Source organism: Ambystoma mexicanum, chromosome 4p, assembly GCF_040938575.1.
Source record: "Ambystoma mexicanum isolate Mex_15411 chromosome 4p, UKY_AmexF1_1, whole genome shotgun sequence".
Taxonomy (NCBI): Eukaryota; Metazoa; Chordata; class Amphibia; order Caudata; family Ambystomatidae; genus Ambystoma; species Ambystoma mexicanum.
Genome location: NC_090927.1, coordinates 457,728,077 through 457,754,871, shown reverse-complemented (window position 1 = coordinate 457,754,871; position 26,795 = coordinate 457,728,077). Strand labels below are relative to the sequence as shown.

General features: G+C 47.7%; 1 protein-coding gene across 5 annotated transcripts in view; it reads left to right on the top strand.

Moving 5' to 3' along the window:
- The window catches only part of HPCAL1 (hippocalcin like 1), a 1,330,750-nt gene that overhangs the window by 1,260,709 nt on the left and 43,246 nt on the right, over positions 1–26,795 (top strand). For all 5 annotated transcript variants that reach the window (XM_069605979.1, XM_069605981.1, XM_069605978.1 and 2 more), the window contains one exon: positions 10,205–10,310. In XM_069605979.1, the coding sequence (XP_069462080.1) occupies positions 10,205–10,310 (106 nt within the window). The remainder of the gene's footprint in view (positions 1–10,204; positions 10,311–26,795) is intronic.

Sequence of the window (26,795 nt, the reverse complement as noted above, 5' to 3'; positions counted from 1 at the left end):
CAGAAAAGGAAAATCTTTCTTAAGACAATGTTATGCAGGCAAAAGTGTCTTCTGCATTTCCATGGCAACACAGGATTGCATAAATGCATTGAGAATACATTTTGGTCTGGGGGCCATAGACATCACCAGCAGGAGCGTTTGCTCTGGTTTATTTCGCCAGAGCTTTAAAACTTAATAGACTTTGCATTACCTCATGATGGCTGTGGCAAACTCTTGTGAGTTACAGTGAGAAGTTTATCGAAATGTAAGTGATGCTCCTTATAAAAAACACTTCTACTTCATTGCTATTAGGTGCAAAGCAGATGTAATGATGATTCATGCAGGAATACTGGAGTGGCCATTCCTGACTGTAGGGCAATAAAGTCCTTCTGAGCCACGGGCTCCAACAACGATCTTTGTCCACAGCTATACATCACTGATGCACATCAAAACCGCTAAGGTGCTGCTGGCTGGTTGCATCCAGCATTGAATGATTTGCATTCTACCCCACACAGTAAGTAACGGTCCTAGGCCAACTGCAAACAAGCAGACAGACAAAAGCAATACACACACAAAACATTATTAACACTTTATTCAAAATAACAAATTAACTATAATCCAGAATGTCGAGCTAAGGTGCCAACAGAGTTGGTTTTATATTTTGTGTAGTGTTTAATAATAGTTAAGCCTTAACATCACAACAGTGGTAGACTTACATTTTTTGTATAGTTATTAATTTTAAAAAAAAGTCCCAATGATTTTTAAATGTAGCAAAATAGAAGAGACCGGGCATGTAGGGGATTGGAATTGAATAATTCAGAGTATATTTTATTTTTAGTCCATTGTATTAATCGTTTTCTGGGAACAGTTGGTTATATTGTAGAAGGACAAAACAAAGCAGAGTAATTTTATAGAGGTACAAACCCAGCTTGCATATTCCTTTTCTTTTCAAAGCCCAGTATTTGGACCTCTTCGCTCCCTAAGGATGGTATTCAGTGTCTACACTGCATGACTGTAACTAAGGCAACATGCTGAGTTTGGCTAAAACTTCACATGTGGACAGTGTGATTTGCCAAGTGAAGGACTAATGTCGTGTCTGCCTATTTGACAGATGTCCATGCCAAGTATTTTAATAAGGATCGGTGTGCTTGACTTACGTTCTCGGAGGCCCAGTTTGTATTAAGCAGTAACCACACGTCCCCTTCTATAAAATGAATTGCATGAACGGGAAACTCACCCGCACAATGGAGGAATGCAGTTGCTTTGTGTTAGCATGGAGTTGCTCTCATGGATTTATTGTGAATTAATCTTTGAAAATCATGTATCCCACAAAACATTACTGTCTGTTTCTTAGTTTCATTATCACTGTTGTTTTTGGGAGGCGGTAGAACGCTTTTTTAAATGGGGATTTCCCCCTGGTACTCGCATTTCATGCTCGACACTTGCCTACCTTTTTGTGCATGTTTTAATGCACTTTCCTTCAGAGGTCCTCATTTTTATGTGTACTTCTTACAATATTTACCTTCACCCAAGGTGGTTTTGTCGCAGTTTGGCACCAAAAATGTTGTCTCTTGTTTCTATTGCTTAATTTACCCATCATGTGCATTAAATGTTAAAAGAAAAAAAAAGCATTGGGTGATGAAATTGCTTTTAGTCTTTTTTCATGCTTCTCTGGCAATTAGTTCACTACCAGTGGACTCATTTCAGAATCTATGCCAGGGCAAGTGGTCTTCTCAGATTGAGAGAGAGAGAGTGACCACCGATTATGTCTAATTCAGGGGATGCTCTCCAATATTTTCACCCCCTCAAGGGACCTTTGGCAGGGGGCAAGTGGATCTGATGCAGGTTTTGATTGGGGACCAAAAGGCCCATACAACAGTGCGTGAGCAAATGTGGCAAACAAACCCAACTTGTCTAGGTAGGGTTGCCAAGGATTCTCCCCCAAGAACATTTAGAACATGGGGTCCAAATGGTGGATTTTAAAGAGCATTTGTCCACATAGATTAAAATATAGTTAAGCATAACTTCAGATTTTGGTCATCAGTCTAAGGCCAGATATGTGCCTTGTGAGTGCTTTGATTCCAGTCTGATTTTGGATAAAATGTGTGACTTTTTGGAGGGATTTGTTAGTATATTGCAATTGTTTTTTGGGCTATTTGCTGATTTACAGAGGGATTTCTTAGTAGTTTCCTTTTTTCTCCCAGCCCGTTTTGTATGCTGTTCTATGCTGTTGTGCCTCCGGAGTGGTCTGGCATGGTGCTGTGTCCTTTGTTTGTTTCTAGCCTTTTTACTTTCTCCACCCAGCCCTTTATCAATTGGCTGAGGCAGTCAGTTTTCTCTTTGTGCACTAGCCCTGTCCCAGGTGGCACCCCGACCCACTTCTTGTTCCCGTAGCCACCCACCCCAAGCCCTTATTGGCCCGACTAACCCTTTTGAGAACGACCCCCAGGGCAGCCACTGCCCATGCAGCCCCTTTGGCCAAGGGTCCCAAGGCAAAGGGCAGCTCCCGAAGAAGCAGCTCCAGTCCGTGTTTGACCGTGTTCACCTGCGAAGCCTGTAGGCAGCCGTCAACCAGCAGTGACTGACAAGGTAAGTGTGGTCTGGGTGGGGAGTATAGCAATCACTATATTCCAAAAAGGCCTCCCACTCTGATTACCTACATAACATAGCATACCAAAATTAGCCAGCTAATAAATAGTATTCCTATTACTGCTGTGTTCCAACCTTTAGGTGGTTTCATTCTACTGTTGTGTCCCATACTTAGGGGTTCTCCCTCTATACAGATATCTCAAATCTAGGTGTTTTGCATGTGCTGTTTTGCCACCAATTCAGGTGTTCACCATCTGTCGAGGTGAAGATTAACCATGCATCACACTTAGAGAGAATTAGGAAGTTTAGCCATGCATCATACTTAGACAGAATTGTGAAGTTCAACCATTCGTCACTTCTAGATAGAGCTGTGAAGATTAACCATGCATCACACTTAGAATTATGGAGATCCAGCAATCTACACATAAAACACATACACACTGCACCACAACAGTCACATAGAAACATCTCAGGCATTGGACCTTACCTGTACGGTTACAACAAGCCAGTGCGCACAACCCTAAATGCCAGCAATCTACATATAAAACAAATACACACCCCAACACAATACACAGCCACGCAGAAAACATCACAGGCACTGGACCGTACCTGTATGGATACAACAAGCCAGTGCACGCAAACTACCATCTGCAAACCAACACACACAGACACTAGTTTCTCCTGGTTCTGGACCTATCCTATCATTATTTTCTCACTAACCAACCCGTGCTCTTTCTTGCAGAGCCACGTGAGCGCCTGGAGACTGCCCTTGGGTGGTATCGGTTCACGGTATAAATCAACATAGCATAACACTGACATATAAGATTGTTTAAGAGTAATGAATAACATACTGGCAGCTTTATTACACATTCCTTACTTTAAAGGGTTATGGAAGAGGAGGAGAGATGAAAGGAAGGTGGTAGGGTGACTGGGGTAGAGGATAGGAACAGCAGAAAACAAGGGTGCACCCACAAAAGAGGCCCCTGGTGCTGAAGCCCACCAGTTCCCTGTTGGCCAGTCCATCACTGTTCTGAAGGACTGGCTGGTGATATGCTATGGAAATGCCATAGGTGGCCAAGGAAAGCCTAGAACAGATTAAGGCAGCATGACTGCTACCATTCTGATGTAATCTGAACCTGCCTAGCTCGCCTCTCATCCTTTCAGAGGACAGACGGGCCCATCAAGATGCAAGCCATGTCTAACTGTATGTACCCTGCTGCAGAGGAACCTCAGTTGCCCTCCAGAAAAACTGGCGGGCATACTCACACACAGTAACATAGGGATACAGTCCACCCCTTTTTCAATGTGCACTGGCTACAGTGAAGGGCAGCTGTACATCGATAGCTTGTGACCTGGTAGCTGCTTGTAATTATATAGTATGTAAGGGGCCCTGCATGGTATGATGGGTGCAGAGGGATTTTCCACTGTGTACTTTGGAAGGTATAGTCTTGTGTTTCATACATAATATATTACCAGTATTTAAAAAAGTGTACACCCTGGGCCCTCATTCCAAGTTTGGTGGTAGTTCGGCAGAATTCCATCTAAACTACTGCCAAATGGGATTATCGTTACCGCCACTTGGTCCCGCTGATTTACCACAGGATTTCAAGTAGTGGTAGGCAAGGCTCCAAAAAGCCAGACAAAGCACGTGGTTGAGCCTGCTCGGCCGGTGGTCATCTTGGTTTCCAGCCTCCCCGGTCGTTCGCCCTCAGAGTGTGCCATGCAAGAAGGTTCCAGTCCCCTTCTCCTGAGAACTGTTGGCGGACTTTATGGTACAGGTGGTTGGTCTTCGCAGGGTTACATCTACCCCTTGCATCCTTATGGCTACACGCCCCAGGCGCCTAGATGCTTCGATCAGGAAAGGAGGCCCAGTGCTGCAGAGGGCTTTGCCCATCGCGATCCAGCAGCTTGCACGAACTGCTTCTCTGAGCGTTTCCTCACCAACATGTGCTCCCCGCAGATGACAGGGCTTCTCAAGGGGATAATTAATGAGGTGATGCCATAGGTCATGCCTCCAAGGCCTCCGTCGCTGTGCCCTCCTTCGGTTTCTCAGTGCATCCACTGCTGTTGCCAGTCCCTCCTCCTGTTCAGACGCTGCCAGTACTTCAGAGCCCTCCTCCTGCATGACCAATACCTCCCCCGCAGCAGCCAATGGATTCACAGCTATCTTCAGGTCCAAATCGGGGTGGGGGTACCCTTCTGGCTCTGGTGTCTCAGAACCCAAACTCCCCTCCGTCTGGAAAAATGGGGCAGGGCGATGACGCCCAGGACGAAGAGCCTTCCACCTCTCTAAAGGCAATACACGACCGTCTTCAGGACCTTGTGACGTTCTTGACGGTCCCTCAGCCAGAGGTAGCACCCCAGGAGTCGGGAGTGTTAGCAGAGGTTTTGGCCAGGCATGCCACGAGCCGCTCAGGCATTCCACTCCAGACGGGTGTCCTGCAGGTGGCAAGAAAGGTCTGGGAGAAGTCAAGGGCTAACACTCAGATGAACAAGAAATTAGACAGCCTGTTCAGGCTTTCAGATGGGATCCAGTCCTCCTGGCCTCCCATCCCCAGGCTCACTCTTCAGTATTGGCTGCGTCCTCAACAATCGTCTTCATCCTCCTCTGCAGGGACCACCTCCAGTTGTCTGTCCAAAGATGACAAAGCCCTCAAGTCTTTCGGCAAGCATTGCTAACTTAACTCTGGCCTGCATTTGCGGCAGGCTAACGCTGGTGCCCTCCTAGCCACGGCAAACCTGAAGCTGTGGCGAGAGCTGTGGGAGTTCCTGCTTGATCTCCCTCTGGAGAGGCAAGCCTCCTTTAAGGCCGGCCTGGAGGATGCTCCTTGACCATGATGCCAAGGAGTCTTCCGTCTCCCACATCGATACAGTCAGCAGGGGGCTGTGCCTGGGGGTCGGGATGAGACGGCCAGCATGGATGCATGCCACGAAGTTCTCTTCTGATGTGCAAGAGAGAATCCTGGATCTTCCCTTTGAGGGGTAGGATCTTTTTCATTTGTCTACCAATGGTGAGCTGACAAAAAAGAAGACCTCCACACAGACCGCCAAGTCCTTTGCCATCCTTACTAAACCAGGGCAAAAGTCCTTCCCTCAGTCCCACGGCAGAACTGACTTCAAACCCCACGCTTTCACTGGATTCAAGGGGTTTCGGGACCGTGGAGACAGGAGGCCTGACAGGTCGCCCAGTGACCGCAAGAGGAAACAGCAGAAGATTTTGTGTGTTTCTTCCGCTCCGCCTTCTTCCCTCCTGCCTCAGATGCCAAAAAGCAGTGACGTAACGGTCAGGGAACACAGCTCGCCTGTAGGGGGCTGGCTGGAACTCTTTCAGGAGAGCTGGAAGTGTAGTTTCAAGAGTCCTAGGATTCTTTCTATAGTCTCCACGGGCTTCAGTCTTCCTCTTCCTTTTCATCTACCCTCTTCTCCTCCTTTGCTGCAGATAGGGTCCCCAGCCCTTTTACATCCATCCTTTCTCTTTTGGAGATGCAAGCGGTGGAGCGGGTCCCTCAATCAGACAGGTGCTCCGGCTTCTACTCCAGGATTTTTGCGGTACCCAAGAACCATCAGGCTGGCCTGAGGGTAGTCCTGGACCTCCTGTCTTCACAGCTCGAACGCTTCAAGATTATTACTCCCACGCATATAGCAGAGTCTCTATGCAAAGGGGACTTGATGTGTTACCTAGATCTCAAGGATGTGTACCTTCATGTCCCCCTCTACCAGCCGCAGCAGAAATGTCTGCGGTTCACGATTGTCATACTACCTCCAGTACCAGGTGCTTGCTGCCTTTCAGCCTCAATTCCCCTTGTGTGTTCACAAAGTTTATGAACGCAGTGGCTGGTCTCCTCCGCCTGGAGGGCCATCACTCATACCCTTATCTGGACGACTGGCTGGTCAGGGCCAGCTCACCAGAGGGGGCAGTGCACTCCTGCCAACGACTGGCAGATGTTCTTCGCCAACTGGGCTTTTCTCTCAACCGGTGGACGTCACAGCTGACTCCTGCCCAGGATCTGGTGTTCCTTGGTGTGCGCTGGGACACAGCAGTGCAGAGGGTGTTCCCCATGCCCGAGAGGCTCCACTCCCTCTGCAAAGCGATAGGTCACTTTCTGATCAACTCGTCCACCTCGGCACGGTGGTTCCAGCACCTTCTGGGACTGATGGGATCTTGCATGCTCACTGTCCAACATGCCCACCTCAAGGTGAGGTGCCTCCAGCTCCACCTGGTGGCTAATTGAAACAGGAAACAGGGTTGCAGTCGGACAGGATCCAAATCCCCCTGCTCCTCCCCCCGGATGTTACCTGGTGGCTGATGGAATGCAATGTAGCATTGGGAGCCCCCTTTACTCAGCCGGAGTCCACTTTGGTGGTGACGTCGGATTCCTCACTTTCGGGTTGGGAGGCTACTCTGGAGGGCTATTCCATTCATGGAGCATAGTCCAGGGCGGAAGCCCTCCTGCATATCAATCTGCTCGAACTCAGGGCGCTGGGCCTGGCACTGAAGGCTTTTCTATCCCCCATCAGGGACACAGCGGTTCTGGTCAAGACCGACAACTCCACAACAATGTTTTACTTGAACAAGCGGGGTGGCACCCATTCCCCCTTCTGTGTATGAAGGCGGTGGCAATCTAGGAATGGGCCCTCACAAAAGGGATCTGGATTTCCTCGGTCCATCTCCCGGGGGACAGTAATAAGGAAGAGTACCAGCTCAGCCGTTTGGGGTTCAACACCTACGAATGGGAGTTACACAGAAACTCCTTGTTGCCCCTGTTCTAGAGAAGGGGGTTTCCTGATCTGGACTTGTTTTCATCTCCTCTGAATTCCAAGTTTCCCCTGTTTGTGCCTTGGGCAGGCTGGGGTAAGGGGTCTTTGGGTGACGAGTTCCAGCTCTGCTGGCACGCCGCAAGTGCTATGCGTTTCCTCCTCCACCATTGCTCCAGTGGACCCTCCGCATGTTCCGGGTCATCCTGACCACCCAGCACTGGCCATCAAGGGCATGGTTCTCAGATCTGCTGCAGTTGTGCTCCCAGTAACCGATCCATCTTCCGATCACCAGCATGGGATTCCTGACACAGCAGGGCGGGCAGTGGGGCACCCGGACATGGCCAGGCTGGCCCTAGCCACCTGGTTCCTGACCAGCATGCTCAGTTCTCTAAGGACAACTGGGACATCATTCAGGAGGCCATCTATGTGGGCTCAGTACAAGAGAAAATGGACAAGATTTTGCTACTGGGCTTGTAACAAGGGGCTTGACCCCCTCATCTGCTCCCTGGACGACGTGTAGGCTTTTTCTGCACATCTGGCTTGTTCCGGCATTCAGGTCGAAACCTACCTCACCTATCTGGTGGCCATCGGGCCTACAAGAATTCCCCAGAGCACTCAGCAGCCAACCCTGTGGTGTAGGCCCACCTCAAGAGGGTGGTCCAGGCTTTCTCCTCCGGTGCACAGCCCCCACCCGGTCTGGCACCTTAATGTGGTTCTGGCGGCCTTGCAGCAGAAACCCTTTGAGCCGATATCCTCGGTGGACATCAGGCTGGTGACACTAAAGACTGTATTGTCGGTGGCGCTCACTTAGGCACGCAGGGTCAGCGAGCTCCAGGCTTTGTCATCATGCAAGCCCTTCACCGCGTTCCATAACGACAAGGTCATTTTGCGCACTCATCCAAACTTTTTGCCCAAGGTGGTCACTCCATTCCATTTGAATCATGAAACTGCCTGCCTGTGTTCTTCCCAAACCCACAGTCGGATGCCAAAAGGGCTTTGCGCTCCTTGGACCTCAAGGAAGTCCTCAAGGTTTACCTCTTTTGAACAAAATTCTTCCGGAGATCTGAGACATTGTTCATCACGTTTGGGGACACGTCCTCCGGCACCCAATCTTCCAAAGCTTCTATCGTCCATTGGATGGTCCAGGCCATTTCAAAGGGGAATACAGCCATGGGCAAACCGGGTTTGAATTCATGCCCATACGGTCAGAGCAAGGGCCACGGCTTTTGCGTTTCAGAGACACGCTCCTTGGGATGTCATCAGCAGGGCGGCTGCTTGGGCCACTCGGTCTGCCTTCTGTAAGCACTATTCCCTGGATACCAGCTCCAGGCGAGATGCAGAGTTCGGTCAGGCGGTTCTGAAGAACCTTTTGGCTTCGTTCTAGATAGGAGGCAGGTTGTTACAGCTCCACCCTATGTTCTTGTTTGGTGGAATCACCCACAAGGATGGAGGAAAGGGGACAGGACGTATAAGTAATTAGTACCGGGCGAGGGCACAATCCGAATGAAAGAGCCAATACTGATTGGCCCTCGCCGAGGCATTACCCGGCAGAGAATCCTTTGATTCTCGGCCAGGATTCCAGCCGCCTTGTCCTCGCCGGGGGGCGTGGCAGCCCCTCAGCCAATGAGGAGGCTCGAAGTGGGGCCATCCCTGCTCCGAGCCTCCCCACGGCTGAGAGGCTGCCTTTGCCCCCCGCCGGGGACTCAGGTAAGGCTTTTTTTTTTCTTGCCTCCCTCCTCACACCTCCCTGCCCTCCCCACCCCACTTACCTTCTATCCCTTGGTCCACGGTGGGGGACGATGGCAGCCTCCAGGCGTGTGGTGACTCGGAGTGGGTCCATCACCGCTCTGAGCCTCCACACGGCTGGAGGCTTCCATCATCCCCCGCCGGAGACCGTTTATTTATTTATTTATTTTTTCCCTACCCCTCCCTTCCTCCTTGCCTACCTTCTTTTTTTTCGGGAGCGGACGCGTTGGCAACGCTTCTGTTTCCAGCGCGTCCACTCATGATGGCTGCCATGGAAAGGGAAAACGGACTCAGTTTTCCCTTTCAGGATCCATTTTCTTTTTTTTTTTTCTTTTCGAAATGCCGTAGCATTTCGGGACAAAATAAAAGCTTTTAGTGCCTCGCTCACACAGTTCTTGCTGGCCAGGGTACTAATAGCTATATAATAGCTAATAGCTATATGCCCCTTCGTGGCAGGGGCATTACTGACTCAGGTAATGCCCCGGGCCTTCGTTAACTATGGGCCCGACCTGAGTTGGTAATGCCCCCGCCGCTTGGGACATATTGCTTTATTAATGTTTCTCACTGTAGTGACTAGAATAGTCATAGTCCTTAGTCCCCTTTCCTCCATACATCCCACCCACCTTTCCCCGCTTGTTTGCCAAGGGGCTAAAGTATTATGTGTAGCAAGGTATCTAAGTGTCCAATGTGTCAAAAAAGTGACCGAGATAAGGTGCCAAAGAGCGGGCCCTCAGGAGGCGTTCCCATGCCGGGGCTGTTCCCATGCCGGGGCTGTGCCCCTGCGCACTGTGCTAAATTTAAAGGGTAAGCTCAATTCTTACTGCCAAAGGTTCCCGTACCGTCCGCATGTTGGGGACGCCCACTAGGATGGAGGAAAAGGGGCCTAAGGACTGTGCGTACTCTAGTCACTGCAGTGAGTAACTTTAATGTATACAATACAGCTAGTGTTATTAGTTAATTGAAACATTTCATTATATATTTTATCTAATAGGATAGTCGGCATTTAATTGATTCCAAGAAGACAAAGCCCCGAAACGTAGCTTTGCCCTCTCTCATTTCGTTATTCGTGTTCTTATGATTCCCGTTGGAGAGTCTCTTTATAAAGCACATTCTCTTCACTATATTCACTCAGGCGATATACAAGATGGTGTCCTCGGTGATGAAAATGCCAGAAGACGAATCCACGCCTGAAAAACGAACAGACAAGATATTCAGACAAATGGACACGAATAATGATGGTAAGAATGAAAACGTTACTTTTTAAATAAGAATTTTGCATCCATGTGTCAGATGCCACACATGTTCCTGTGTAATTCCACTCAGCACGGTTACATGTTCCCCACCACCTGGAAATGCGACTATTTCCAGCTACCCTAGGTTGCATGCCAGTTATTAAGTGTGGGTCATTTTCTTGTCACAAGGTTTCACACTGTGAGTAAAAACCATGCCTAAAAAGTGTTGTGAACGTTTTTTCTCATTTTGTGATTTTCCTGGATTTGTGATACATAGCGGGGGCGCGGATTAAAAATACAGATTCCGGCCCCTCCTTTCGCTCCCTGTTGGAAGTCTAACAGCCAATCCACTTGCGTCTGATGTGATGCGTCTAAGATGCTGTGGATTCTTATGGAATCCACCTGATTTTTACATCTGCAAGAAAGCAGGTGGGTTCCATAGGAATCCATGAAAATACCTAGCAGGAGGCCTTTGCAATTCTTTTTTTGTTGTTGGGTGAAAATAAAATATGACATACCTTCTCCATCCTTATTGCTGTTATATTTCCATGTATTCTCAAAACGAATCAAGATAGCACGGAGGGGAGTGCTCACTCAATAGGATAATTGTAAGCAATTTCCCCAGTAATGCCAACTGGTCCATTCAAAAGAAAAAGAAACCCCCTATGTTGTAAATACTGTTTCCCGCCCACCCCCTCCCAGTACCATCTAACATATGCCTGCAACCCCTTCCAATGAGCTCCTTTGCTTCCCTAAGCTAGGTGTAGGCTCAATAAATACCAACAAATACATACGTTTGTAAATTGTGGGCCTGCTTGTTAAAGCCTGGGTTGATATTACTGTATGTTTTGCACTGGGCACAGTGGGGGGACATGAGCTCTTTTTAACATGAGTTCTTTTTATTTAACCTACTAAATACTATCCCATAATACCACAGCACAGGTTGCAAGATAGTTTCATTTTGCAATCTCTGACCATGTTATCCAAAGCACCTGCATGTGTTATAAAAGAATTATGCGCACATTGCACCCCACTAGTGGGAGGGCAGATGGCAAGTGCAATCCTAGCTCTTCTCTACATGCAAGTATGTCAGACACGTGCCTGCTCTTTACATATGGAGTGGTTCTTAAAACCTGTAGGGGTGGGGTCTAGGAGCAAAGACCTGCTGGTGTGTTTCAGAATATTGCCATTGAAGGGATCGTCTAGTAAGATGCATGGCATTCCACCTCTGCGCTGGGAGTGGAAATGAAATGGGTGTAGAACTGCTCATGCAGTGCATGTACACCAATGTTTGAACCCAGAACAACCCAGAAGGGTCAGACACAGCACCGGTTTGTTGCGCACCTTCTGTGAGAAGGATATCTCTGGGCCACGTGCATAGTTGTGCACTGTAACACCTCATCAAAAATGAGGCATGCATGGGACCCTCGTTTAAGGTGCTTTATTTGGATTGTCAAGTGCTTAGCACACCCTCTGGGGAAGGGTAAAGTGCTTCTGTCAGCCAGCATGTAAGTCTTTCCTAGATCCTGGTCTAATCCCCAGGTTACTCCTCGGGTCTCTCTTCTTGCTTGTCTTTTCTGAAGGTTGATGTCATGGGCAACCCTTCCTACTCACTCGCCCCTTTCCTTGGTCCTAGTTTCTCCTCTTTTTCTTTTCCTTGGTTTGGTGTTTGACCTTTTCTTTAGACTGCCTTGTCCATGGACCCATCTTCTTTGCCTTCTCTTCTTGTTTTAGTTGGCTGTCTAGCCATATCCTAGTTTAACTGTATATCTTGTCTTTAGGGCTCTTTCCCCTCGGCTCCGAATTTTGTCTTTAGTTTCTCCCGGGGTCAGCTGGGCCTTCCGCGGACCTCCGGGCTGGGAGGCCCCAACTCCTCCCGTGTTTCCCAAAAATGAGTATGAGACACACGCAAGAAGCAAGGTGGTTCTGCTGTTTATTGAACAACGGCAGGGATGGGTCTAGGATCGTACGCGTCCGTCCAGACTCTCGAAATTCGTGGGGCTCGCAGGCCCCTTTTTGCCTCAGTATGACGCGCTACTTGCGTCACCTGGGAACGTTAGCGAAAAAACCTATCGCCACTCTGGATTGGTTCCTCGAGTGGTAGGGTTAGTATAGCATACATATAGAGAACGTTGTTAGTGGTTGAGGGTCAGTCAGGTGGTATACTTGGGTTGTCCCTTCTATTAGATACTTGAAAATTGTTACACGAAGACCCCTAATGATTGGCTAATGTTAGTGGCGTCAGTGATGAGCGCTCCCATGTTCTGATTGGTCCACTCGCGAGCCCCCCAGCCTGGGACCATCGTTGTTCCCAGCTCACGGTGTACCTGTCATTTGCAACAATATGTAACTATGTGTTCGTGCAGACAATGCAAGGATTTGTTCATAGGCCTGAGAGCAGACCTTTCCCATCGCTGTAGGTGTCTACTGGGTCATTTCATTGTTGCAGCCTGTGTCCCAGACGTGGGACCCAGGCGACTTCTCCCTCGTGGGTCTGGCTCCTTGTCAGGTTTGGCTTGGTCACGTGAGGAGAGACCGTGGCTGAGGCAGAATTCTGCACATTTAAAGTTGTATTTGCCTTTGCGTGCCTGGTTTTGCTTACAGGTGTGACCTTGGCGTCGGCTGGTAGCATACGAGTTGCAACATCGCTCCCTTGGCTGCCAGCTCTCGCTGGGCTCGTTCTGCAGGGTCAGCAATTGTACTCTTGCTCGCTCAGTGTTCATGGCGGCTCTTGCTTGCGGCCTACTTGGGCCTGGTTCATAGGTGGGGATGTGTAATGCACGGCACTTATGTTGCGGTGTCACATGGCTTCATAGGCAGTATCATGTCTTCGTTGTATTTTCATCACGATGCAAGGGTCGGGAGAAGCGTCAGCAAGCATGTAAACGAGTGCTTTGTGCGTCTTGCGTTTCTGCATTTCGGAGAACCTATGTGAAAAATAATAAAGATGCGCGTCAGTGGGTGTGTCCGTCACCTACGTCATAGCACTGAGTATATTCTTCATGTGGATTGGTGTGGGAGTGTCCAGTGTGCATGGTTGCACGTGTGTTCTGACAGTTGGCTAGGTCGTCATGGCATCTCTAACGATGTATGTCCTTATTGTTGAAGGGCTTAGTCGAGTTCATCCATGCCGCAGGTGTCGGCTTGAGTAGGGCAGGCTGGCGGGCAGGCTGGTGGGCACATCCATATGTTCTTGTACCAGGGTATTTGGTTGTCTGGTAGATAGAAGACGAATTCATCTTGTGGCGGGTGTCTGGGCCGCGATCCTCTGGGCCAGGGGCGCGAGGAGGTTGGGGGGAGTCTTTTCTCCCATTCTCCCACTTCAGGTCCTCTGCAGCCTTTTCCTCGGTTCTGTCTTTTGTTTTATTCCACAGAATTCTATTGTTTTAATTCCCTGTTCTAAGGCACTTTCTTCTGTTGAAAGGTGGCTCCAGGTTTCTCCTGCTTTTACCAGTCTCAGGCTCGACAGGAAAGTGTTCTTTGGTCCCTCCCCTTTTCCCACCCTGGTTGCTCTCTGCACCTATTCTTATACCTTCTTCATGGCTCTCGTTTCTAATATCTCCAATCCCACCATTACTGCAATCTTTTTACTTGCATGAGCGCCTTCAGAAGCTCCAACCGTGACTTCCCCCTTCCCTGTGGGGCCTTCACCTGGGGCAGCTTCAGGATATCTTCTTTTCTATTCTCCTCCGCTCGTCTCTTCTATATCCCATTGTGGCACCACATTCTCTTCTGTATTTTATTTTTACATCCCATTTCTGTTTCCTGACTTGCTCCTTTGTTTTCTTACCCCATCCTCTGGACCACATCTTTATCAGAGCAAGCGTCTTCTAATATCGCTTTTCTCTCACTCTCTTTCCCAGGTAGGTTATCCTCCTTTCCATCCTCACGCTTTTACCATGTTCTATTTCTCCATTCCCCCTTCTCCCTCTTGCTTTGTCTCTCCTACTGCTGTTTGAACGTTCTTTTGTTTGCTATTCAGTCTGTCCGTTTCCTCTGCCCCCTATTTTTTTGTGCCCTGCCTTGACCTCTGGTACTCGCTGTCACTTGTCCCCTCTTTTTTCCTCTCTCCACCTCCCTGGGCCTGTGAATCCTGACCGGTCCACCAGCTGAGCTTCCTCTCTTCCAATCCATCCTGGAATTCCTTGCTCCCTAGACCCAGCTTCTCTCTGACACTTCTTAACTTTGTTTGATCTCCCTTTATCCATCTCCATCATCCCTTCTATTTCCTCTTTCCTATCTCCTTCCTAGCACCCCTGTACTTTTGTCTACATTCCGAATCTTCTCACAACTTTGGCCCCTTTTATGCCTACCTGTGAAACTCTGCTCACCTATAGCAGATCGCCCACCTAGCTCATCACATAGTTTCCTCCACCAGCCTTTTGCTTCCTATCTGGCCTGCCACCCTGTTGCTTTTTTTCTTCTATGCCACACTACTATTTCCTTTGCAGTCAGCCCTGGCTCCACTGAATAGGGGCCACAGATGGGCAGGTCCTTGTGGTTATTGCGTAACCAAGGAGTATTTTTATTTTTGGGTTTTCCCGCTCACAGATAGAAAATGTGTGTTCCGATGGTATCTGCACACTGTCAACATGAGTGGATCCAAAGCCCCAGGTTCTCCCTAATCCTACAAATCCTGTATCATAGCCCGACCTCCACAGACATCTCAAATTGGGTAAATGAATACTATCTGCTACTGTCTCATGGGACAATGCAAATGAATGTCCCCCAGAATGGGGTACCTGTGTACTGTAGAATCGAATCCCCCGAAAATACATGTATGGTATAATTGTTCGAATTTGGGCTGTACTAAAATTTCGTACATCCCAAAATGTCGAACAATTATACCATACTATCCCATTGTAGCGAAGCAGGGAAGATGGTGTTGCAGGGGTGTCCCCTGTCCCCTTTGTTTTCTATAATGGGATCAGGGTTTGCGGGGGTGTCCCCCGCTTTTGTCAAATCGAAAGCATGTGGAGGAAAAATAAAGTTAACCATTTTTTCTTTTAAAAGGAACCTGCGGCGCCAGGTCCCATCCACGTAAGTGAAGGGAACTGGTGTCGCAGGGAGACAGGCGAGTCGACGGCACACTTCTTTGCTTGCTGCCAAAAGGTAGAGCAGGCGGGTGTTGGGGTAGGGGGTGTGGAGAAACCTAATCTGCCTGATTACACTGCGGCGTGCTTTTCAAATCCGGCATTTTCGAATGTATACATTTGTGCCGCGGTGCAATCACGTACATCCCAGTAGAATGGCATCTATGACAGTGTGAATTTGGGATTTGCTTGCATTAGCCCTGGTCACACCTGTAGGCCCATCCCTATTTGGGCAAAACTTCAGAGAGGGCAGAGGAGATATTTGTCATGGAAGAACGTGCAGGCATTTAGCCACTGATAGCACCTCTTTCCCCTCTTGCCTACTCTGCTGATAATGCCTCTTTCGCCTGTCGCCTTCTTTGCTGATAGGACCTCTTTCCCCTCTTGCCTACTCTGCTGATAGTGCCTCTTTCCCCTCTCAACTCTTCTTCTGATAGCGCCTCTTTCCCCTCTCGCCTCCTCTGCTGATAGCACCTCTTTTCTCTCTTGCCTCCTCTGCTGATAGCATCTCTTTCCCCTCTCGCCTCCTCTGCTGATAGCACCTCTTTTCTCTCTTGCCTCCTCTGCTGATAGCATCTCTTTCCCCTCTCGCCTCCTCTGCTGATAGCACCTCTTTCCCCTCTTGCCTCCTCTGCTGATAGCATCTCTTTCCCCTCTTGCCTACTCTGTTGATAGCGCCTCTTTCCCCTCTCGCCTAGTCTGCTGATAGCACCTCTTTTCTCTCTTGCCTCCTCTGCGGATAGCTTCTCTTTCCCCTCTTGCCTCCTCTGCTGATAGCACCTCTTTTCTCTCTTGCCTCCTCTGCTGATAGCACCTCTTTTCTCTCTTGCCTCCTCTGCTGATAGCATCTCTTTCCCCTCTTGCCTACTCTGCTGATAGTGCCTCTTTCCCCTCTCGCCTCCTCTGCTGATAGTGCCTCTTTCCCCTCTCGCCTTCTCTGCTGATAATGCCTCTTTCGCCTGTCGCCTTCTTTGCTGATAGGACCTCTTTCCCCTCTTGCCTACTCTGCTGATAGTGCCTCTTTCCCCTCACAACTCTTCTTCTGATAGCGCCTCTTTCCCCTCTCGCCTCCTCTGCTGATAGCACCTCTTTTCTCTCTTGCCTCCTCTGCTGATAGCATCTCTTTCCCCTCTTGCCTCCTCTGCTGATAGCACCTCTTTTCTCTCTTGCCTCCTCTGCTCATAGTACCTCTTTTGTCTCTCACCTCTTCTTCTGATAGTGCCTCTTTCCACTCGTGCCTCCACTGCTGATAGAGCCTCTTTCCCCTCTCGCCTTCCCTGCTGATAGCACACATTTCCCCTCCGCCTCCTCTGCTTATAGCGCCCCTTCCCCTCCGCCTCCTCTGTTGATAGCGCCTCTTTCCCCACTCGCCTCCTCTGCTCCCAGTCTATCCCTGTATTCTCTCCTTTTTGACAGAGTTCCATTGTTTGCTGCCTAGGTTAGGGCTTTATAAATCCCATACATGCAGACACATACCTAGAGGCATAGTTGCCATTTGTGTATGGGGGCTACACCCAGATCACCTTCTCATGTTTAAAGAACTCTATTGGGATGGAATCTGGTCCTGCAACTCTGCCATTTGCAGATCCAGCCAGGGCCATCGCTATCTCGTCCATTGACACCACCAGGCTTCTTGTATTGTCCCGCTCCATGCACCTATCTCCATTCGGTGCCAGTGCTGCCATCAGATTTTCTATGCTCAGAAAACCACCAATGTTTTTGGGCTGAATTTCTCAAGGTTTCTTCCCACATTGAATAGTTCTAAACCCTGAATATTACTCTGGGTACCCCCCCCCGACCCCCTCCTTACCCATGAGACATATTTCCCTGAGGAAAAATTGTTGATTTTTCTTTAACTGGGTAGTTGCAGAACCCTTAGTGTTCCGCCATTAGAAACACTTGTGGTGCTCTGAGGTATCCACAACATAGCACCTCCAAGGGCCTCATCACACAGCTGGTGCTTTTCCCCTGGCCCTCAGGGTTCTCCAATGCTGTATTGAGGTACTCATCGAGGAAGCAGAGCGGGAGCAGAACCATAGTCCTCGGGGCCCCCTCACACGGAAACAACGGAGTCTGGCAAAAAAGGCTCATAAAAATTGCCCCCCTACAACAGGTTCTCTGCCTCTTTCGGGGAGAAGTGGCCCGGCGAGGGAGACTCGCTCTAAAAAAGCCCGGAAAAGGATGAGGAGAGCGGCGGTTCGAATGGCAGAGAAAAAAGGCCCCCTCGCGGATTGGTTGAAACCCAAAGTGAAGCAAAGTGAGGAGAACCTCGATCTCACTACCGGGGAGATCTCTGAAATAGAGTGTGAAGCAAGTATAATAACTCATCATGATACCTCATACGAGAGACGGTCATTAAGAGAATCATCGGAACCTATATTCCCAGAGAAAACGAAGGATACTCAGATTAACCATACGAATCGCATCTGCCTTATAAAGAACTTATACCCAAGGGATAACCACTCCTGGCTGGCACGATCGGAGTTACTGACCAGGTTATACCATATCCCTCAACTCCGGGTATTAAAATCAGAGGATTTCCTATTTGTTGAGCCACTATCGGGCCCTAATCCTAATGTCTCTGCTCTACACTGCGTGTTCCTGAACACCGCCCAACTACTCAGAAAACATGAGGAAGAGCTGAAAGCTGTGGACATCGCTATTGATGTGGACCTGCAGGAGAAAGATCTCACAGCAATTCCAGAAATCCCAGATATAACTCCGAACCTGGAAAAAGACTCCTGCCGGATGGTAGGGGAAAACCCTCTCCTGGCTGAAGTACAACAAGCAATCAAGTCCCTATTGGAGACACTGCCGCAGCTGGTGCACAAGCATTGAAGCCTATCATTAATATCTTGGAATTGCAGAGGCTTCTCTCATCTACTCAGGGCAGAGGGATCGGCAGATCTTCTATTCCAGCATAGCTTTATATGCCTACAAGAGACCTGGGCCCGGGAACCCCTCTTCTTTGATGGTTATGTTATACACCAATCACCGGCACACCGGGGAAGCAAAGGACGCCCGTTTGGCAGCTTACTTACGGGGATTGCAAACTACATGCTGTCACGCAAAATTCAATGCCGAGCTGAGGACCAATTGTTGGCCGTAGAGGTAGCTTACCCTCAAGACAAGGGAAGTGGTAAGCTCCTGCTTATCAACCTCTACAATCCCCCCGGCGCAGGTGTAAGAGACGATCTTCAAGAGGCTATAGCGGACTTACTCTCCACCTGGGCAATGGGACCAAATAATGCTGCAGTCATGATAGCGGGGGATTTTAATTGTCACATGGAAGATGTAACTACTATTTCCACTAATCCAGATCTCAGCGCTAGATGTAGGATGACCCATGGAAAGAGAGAAAAGGAAGGTCTAGGGTGGTTGCAATTATTTGATGCTTGGGACCTGGCTATGATCAATGGTCGCACCATGGGAGATAGGCCGGGGAAGCACACTTGGTCCAATGGATCATCACGGTGTACATTGGACTACATATTTATGTGCCCCCGGATGCAAACTAGAGTGGCTGACATGTGGGTAAAGCCCAACAGCTGGAGTGACCATGCGGCAATAATATGCTCACTTAGGACTTCGATACCGGACACTCCCAAGCTCAACATCGGAAGTATCGCAACCAATGGTGCAGGAAACAGAATTATTTGGTCTGAGAAGAATGTTAAAGCGGCATCAGAAGCGCTAAAGTGGGATACAGAAGAGAGCGGAAGGGATTTCCTGGATATGTCTGCTAATGAAATAGAAGAGTGGATATCAGGTTTTTCAGGCCATCACGCAGCAACCAAAGAGAGATATGTTATGAAAGAAGAAAACGATCCTCTCCCATATAACGGGAAAATTAGAGATGCCAAGAGAGGTCTGAGAAGAACGATACGTAGCATAAAAGGTCAGAATCTCTCTGAAACCCTATACCAACAGAAACTAAGATCAATTAAAAATCGATACAGGTCGGAGGTGAAGAGCATCAAATCAGCGGAGAGGAACGGCTGCTATCGGCGACTCATTGAAACAATCTGCTCCAGAAACTCCCGAAGCATCTGGGCACTCTTAAATGAAAATAGAACTAAGGCCAAAGGCTCAGTTGCTAACCCAATAAGTAAGAAAGTATGGGAGCAATTTCTTCAAAACCGTAATATGGAAGTAGAGGGGTCGGTTAGCCGGCCTATGGGGAAACCGCCGATCATTCAACCCTTTGATGTTTCACCTGGGGCAATACTTAACAAAATTGTTACCCTTAAATCTTCCAGAGCCCCCGGACCCAACGGGCTAGCGAATGTGGTAGTAAAAAGTAACTCGTATTTTTGGGCAGAGTTATTCTCTGTACTTTTTAATAAGGTATTTGCACGGGGGGAAATTCCACGATCTTGGCAAAAGGCTATTTTGATCCCGGTGTATAAAAAAGGCAACCGTACAGATCCTAGTAATTATAGACTACTATCCATGCTGGATGTGTCTGGGAAATTGTTTGCCTCCCTCCTACTTAGCGAAATGCAAAAGTGGGTGGAAGATAAACAAATACTCAGCAGATTTCAATGCGGTTTCAGGAGGGAATTCTCGACTTCACATAACCTTTTTGTAATGGACGTACTGCCTACGAGAGCACTTAGTAAGAAGCAGCCCCCAATGTACGCATTGTCCATAGACTTCAAGGCCGCTTTTGATTCAATCCCTAGAGCGAGGCTTTGGAATAAACTGGAAGCATTGGGCTGTCCCACAGGTCTGTTATATTATCTTAGACTGCTTCACCGAGACACATCGGTAAGCCTCCGACTCAATCAGGAGGGGCAGGCAACCCAAAATGTGATCCAAAATAGAGGGGTGAAACAGGGCTGTGTCACAGCCCCTCTCGTCTATAACCTATATGTACACGACATCCCGGCAACACTTGCGAAGGCTAATAATTGCCCACCAAAACTAGGTGAGGTGACGTGTGCAGTCTTGGCGTATGCAGATGATTTGGTGGTCCTTGATAACACCATTGGTGGCCTCAGGCGTTCTGCACATGTCCTTTGGGAATATGCTAAGACCAATGGCCTGACCATCAATCTGCAGAAGACCAATGTATTAAGATTCACTAAGAAAAGAGTTACCCGTGTGAATCTAATAATACATAAACAGATAATTCTGTACGCCCCTTCCTATCGCTATCTGGGAGTAGAAATAGAGCCCCTAGGAGATTATGCGCTCTGTAAACAGGGCCGTAACACCAGGGCCCTTCAAGTGATTGCACTCATTGCATCTTTCACCAACAAACAAGGGGGCTTTACTCTATGGGGAACTCGCCACCTCTACATGCAAGTTTTTGCCCCTATGGTTATTTATGGCCTGGAATCACTGCTGACGGTAAATCTGGCGTGGCTACAAGTGCTAGAGGGAAAGTTCTAGCGGCGTATGTTGGGGCTTCCCCCGGGAGTGCCAATGGCCTTGATAAGATTGGAGCTGGGCCTTCCGTCACTTAAGGCTATGGTGTTGAAAAAAAGAACTGGGTTCTACCTGAAAATGACAAGTAGCTTCCCAAATCCCCTACTAACGGCCCTACACCAGGAACTAAGCAAAAAACTCACCACCTCATCCCTGTATAAAGATATGGGAAAATTTCTAAACGAAATTGGCTGGACGCAGAGAAGGACAAGTGTGACTAAAGAAATGCTAAATGCACTGGGGAAAAAGGTGGACCATTGGGACTGGCTAGAGAACTTTGCCCACCTTGACTCCCTTAAATCTTATCATTTTGTGAACTACAGAGTATATAAGTTCATGAAACCACAGGACTATCTTTTTCTCTGCCCAACTAGAAGACTCCGCCGTTTCATTATTCTATTTAGACTGGAACAACTGCCTACTTTGACTAAAATAGGAGCAAGGGAAAATATACCTGCAGCAGAGCGAACTTGCCGAATATGTAAATCTTCTGTGTGCCTAGAGACTGCTAGACATGTACTAACACAATGCAGAGCACTCAAGAAGACTATTGTTCATTTTTTGGGTGAATTTGTGCATGATCTGCTTTATATACCCAAATTCAGATTCTGGCAGTACTGTACCAACACATCGAACATGCATCTATTCATAGCCCTATACAACGTCTGGCAACAGATAGAACATGAAGTGGAAAATTGAGTGAACTTTAACATTGATCTCTACGTAGTAACTTGAGGGTGTCTGCAAACCTGGCAAAGCCGATTGAAAGCATGTAATTAATAATATGAAGGTCTCCAGTGACCATATCTATCTCTCTTCTACTTAAACGCACATTTTCTCTTATTTCCTTTGCATTTTGCCTCAGATGTTATTAATAGTGATTTTTAGATGTGTTGATTTTATGTGTATGATTTTATATATATGTATGATTTTTTTTTTCTTTTGTCTATGTCTATTAATATATGTGTAAAGTTTGAATTTATTTTCATACTATATCACATTAAAGAATTTGATTTGGTTTGATTTGATTTGTATTGTACATAAACAAGTTATGTAAGCGTTGCACAAAAAGCAAGGCTGCTTGTTTTGTGCCCTCAGGTTACAGCCCTGTTACTTGCTGAGCATGGCAAATGGTCCCAGTAGTAACTTGAATCGTGTGAATTGAGGATAGCAGGGATTTGAGCCATAACACAGTTCTTTCACCACCCTCCTGAAGCTTAGGTACAGCAAAGGAAAGGAAATATCACTGTAGTGCTCAGAGCGGCGCGTAAACTACACAAGACTTTGGACTTCCCATAATTCTGTACAGCACATCACTGCCCCCTGCCTCAACATACTGTACAACACCATGCAGAACACAGTCATCCTGATAATTAATGATTGTCTTCTGTGTGTGTGCGTGTGGCAGAGCACGTGAGTGAAATGTTGAGAGCAATGATCCATTGCTGGATTTCTCTAGTGGTCTACCCAGCAGCTCATTGCTTCCTCAGGTTGGCACTCCACTCTGGACCGATGATTTTAAGCATTGAGAAGCACGGCAGACGAAGTGGCTCACGAGTTGCGGTGCATATCATGAACGTGGTCTTCAAAATGGGTCCTTTAAAGTTGTCGGAGGAGACTACAGACCTCTGAAAAGTCTGACGCTTAATAGTTTTATAGAGGGTTGGGATGAATGCAGCATACAACACTTAGCACCTTACAAATCGCCTTTTCATCCAGGGCAGACAGAAATCACCCATCTGAAAATGTGTGAATCAGCAACTTGCAAGAATGTAGAGGCCAAGTCAGTATTACAATATCATTGGGACCAAAATTATATGATATGTTATGTATAAGGCACTTAATACCCAGAGGTTTCTAAGCACGGACCCGGGGCTCAAACCTGTGTTGCTTTGTGTCGTCTTGCTTCCAAGGCGTGCACATTGCCTCTGAGCTATCCCCCCGAAACTACAGAGAGAAAGGAAATCAAACATGTCCAATCCTGAAATATAGCACGATTACAATCTGTCCCAGGTGATGCCCTGAAGCCTAGCTTTGAAAGCTTGTCCCTTTGCCCCGTCGAGTGTTCAAACCTGTGCACTACTGATGCCATAGTCAAAAAGCCCTTGCACACATGCATAAGCACAAGCACAGCACTTTGGATTTCTCAGAGCACCTGGTTCAGTATGAGAGCTTGTTGACTAGGATAAGTTGCTGAAAGAATGGTTTTCCATCTTATTATGTACTTTCTAATTACTTTCGCTCCTCATTTCACCACCAAAGCGCTACAGAAGCTTTCCTTTCTCCGTCAAATGAATTATAGGAAGTGTAGTAGGTCAGACGCAGGCAGTGAAGATGGAGGCAGAGTTCAACAACACTATAAATGGAAGAAAGCCTTCTCTAGTCCAAACCTCGAAAATGATCTCCCTTTGATATAAAACAAAAAAAGGCTGCTTGTCTGGATGTCTCAGAAGATCATTTTCGTCCTCCATCCCAAAACCCAAGATAACCTATCACTATGCTGCTCTATTTCAAAGAAGATAGAAAGATGGATCCTAAGATAGGGCTTAGTTTAGGCTTACTTCACCCCGGGCATTAGTGGTGGCCGGTTTCTGACCTCCACCCCAGAATTTCTAGAGTCTTTTGTGTTTCAAAAGAAAAATAATGATTTCTTCAAAAGAAAAATGTCTCTCAAAGTTCCTTTGGTTCTCAAAGTATTGTCCTTGTCAGATAATCGGGGTTTATCCCATCTCCAGGGATATGTGGTCTTGCTCTGGGAGGCTCGGCACTCCCTAGTCCAGGAAATTCACATTCTGGGCGCTGATAAGCCGAACGCGGCTTCAGAGATCACGTGATCATCACGTGAATACTTGCAACTGATATCCTGAATTTGTCTATCAGCAAACAATTAGAAACGAGCTAAGCAAATCAATACCACTAGAATTCAGCTAGCGTGAGTTATAATACAATATTGCGGAGTGCCACACCTCTGCTGCTCTATCCAGACCAGAATCTATCTCGCTAGGCTACAACTGTCGGGAAGCTCGCTGCTGCCAGCCTTCTCTCTCTCTCTCTCTCTCTTTCTCTCTCTCTCTCTCTCTCTCTCTCTCTCTCTCTCACACACACACACACACACACACACCCCCCCCATTGTTCTGGTAGTTGTTGGGTTCTGCATGGAGATGCCTGTTGTCTAGTGAATGTGTACTGGTTTGTCTTCATGCAGGGTCCTCCCTGTTCATCATCTCCAGAAACATTTTCTATTTTTCTGTCGCTTCTTTTCCCCAAACTGGGCTGCCGACAGGTAATTCAATATTTCTCACACCTCGCTAGCAACTATCGGTATGCATGTGCCTGCTCTCATAGCCCCAGACTAGCTTGGCAGCAGCGTTAGTTTGAGTCTCTGACGCCAATCGCTGCAGCTGTTTCTTTGATTAATATCGCGTACCTCTGTGCACAGAAATTCCTCTGATCTTCTGTGATCCGAACCTGTTGCAATCTGTTCTCTGAACATCGCTTGATCTTAGCGAGGAGTGTCTTGCCCATAACCCAGGCTAGAATGCATTGATGACCTGTACATCTCTAATACTGCTTATTCCTCTCTCCATGAACTCTGATATGCTTTGATTATTCTAGACCTGCTTCCATCTTAACAGTACTCGGCAATCACAAGATCAGACATACTAATGAAGCATTTAGTTCTATACCACATTATAATAGTCCCTGTTTCTAATAAAACCTATGTTTGTGCATAATCAGATTAGCCATGTGTTTCCATAATCCTGTTGTTTCAAAGGATTTAAATGTTTGTTTCTGAATGTCGCCAATGCTGACTTCCCATTGCAAATCTAAATTAGTACCGTGTGGGTGCTTTTCTGGTTTGTAGTATTTGAGAGTGACATTTGGGCATAGCGTTCTTTTCTTCTCACCCAAACAGCTGCTTATTCCGCTCCTGGCAACACCATTTTGTCTCTAAAATCACTGACATGCGACCAGTACTTTCTGCATGAGAAATGGGCCCTCATTACAAGCTTGCCGGTCTGGAAACAATGGTGCCAGTAAGCTTACCGGCACCGTTGTTTCCGGAACGGCAAACTATGAGTCTGCCGCCGGACGCAGACTTTCACAGAAGCACCATTATCAACGGTGCCGGTGCTTCCGTCCTCCCCATTCCCATTGAGTCCTATAATTACCGGCTCATGACTTACCAGACTGCCGGGGTTGTAATGCCCTGGTGTTTCGGGCAAGTCAGGCGCCGGTAAAACATTACGGGTCTGGCGGCTACATGTCGGTTACCGCTGGACTCGTATGGTCTACTGTTTCAGAACTAGGTGCCTCCTTGTGATTTAGCAGGAGGCAAAGCCTATGCACAGCGCACATGGGCGTACCAATCTTTGGCACCTCGAGGCTCAAATGTGCCACTTTGCAGGTGCATTGGTGGAGTAAATGTTAAACCACTCACCCGGGCACGCGAGCAGCCCCCGGGCCTGTCTGGACCCTCATCAATGTTGCTCTTCCTTATCTTGTTCATTGTTTTTATTTGAGCCATTAAACGAGATGCAGAATACCTTCACTAGAATGGAGTGCTATACATCTTTATGCAGGAAATACTCTACTGTAACTTTGATGGAGACTATTTGATTGTTCACTCAACTGTTACAATTTTCCAAGTATAACGTTCTGCCTTAATATAATTTCTTGTCAATCTCTACCAATGTGTTAAAAACACTATTGTGTGTCTGAAGCACTATGGAGTATTTGGCAGTTCTAGTGTTTGTCTGTCCACTCGTTCACACGACTGCATGCATTTGCCAGGGAGCAAGGATAGCTCATGGGCAATGCGTTTGTCTTCGAAGCAAGACAACGTGGTGCAAAACAGGTTCAAATCCCTATCCAGCGCTTAGAAACCGCTAAAGGTTAACTTTATTTTTAAATGGCAAGCGTTAAATAACAGCATCGGTAAAAGTTACTGCTCATCATATGTACCCCAGGTACTGGTTACCGTTAATCAGAGCCATCAATGGCACTCGGACAGGAAGGGCTCCCCTGCAGCCACGCCCACAGGCAGGAGCTCTGCTTTTGCCTGAATCTTGCCGGTCATGAGGGTCTCTTTGCATTTCAGGAGGCAGTGGGGGTGGGGTCATTGGTGGCTTTCAACATGTACTCAGTAGAACATAGCTTCTACGGCCTCACAGACACCACTCGTGACTGCCGCCAAGGTACTACAGCAGTCTGGATTACATTTGTCCTCAAATGGATTATGGGGCTCGTAGTTTGGTGCTCTGTTAGTGAAATCATACAGTGGCGGCACTGTCAGACCTGAGAAAGTCATCATTGATCTAAATGTGTAAATGTCACTGGTTTGTCCCCCTGTATTACCATTCCTCTATCTTTTTCTTTTGTGAACTTCAGCATGAAGTCCTTCCACTGGTAGGATGTCGACCCCTACAATCTTTTTTAATGTTATAATTTTGACTGAACTTGTTATTAATAATACATCTTAATAAGGGATATCCTCAAGATAAAATTAAACTTTACCAATGCTCACCTCTGATATTTTTTTAGTCTGGTCAGTTAACTATTTCATCCCACGTAAAGTCATAGGCCCTCATTACAAGTTTGTCGATCCGGCAATAAAGTGCTGGTAGCACCCGGTACCGGCACTATTACCGGATCAGCAAATTCCAAGCCATTTCACCGGAAACACCGGCATTGGTAACACCACACTGTGTGCTACCAGTGCCAGAAACACAGACATTGGTAGTAGCAGCACCCCCAGATATCTGCCGGAAACACCGGCACCGCGGACCAGATGGTAAATGGTCCCAGGTGGGGATAAACAGGCCCCAGATGCACCGATTCCCCCCAGGTGCACCCAACACAACCAGGAACCCTAGAAAAGGCCCACACCCAGACAACTCTTCCAACAGAACTATACTGCCCCTCTCAGTGGTACTAATGGACATGGAGGCGCTGCACGCGGCAG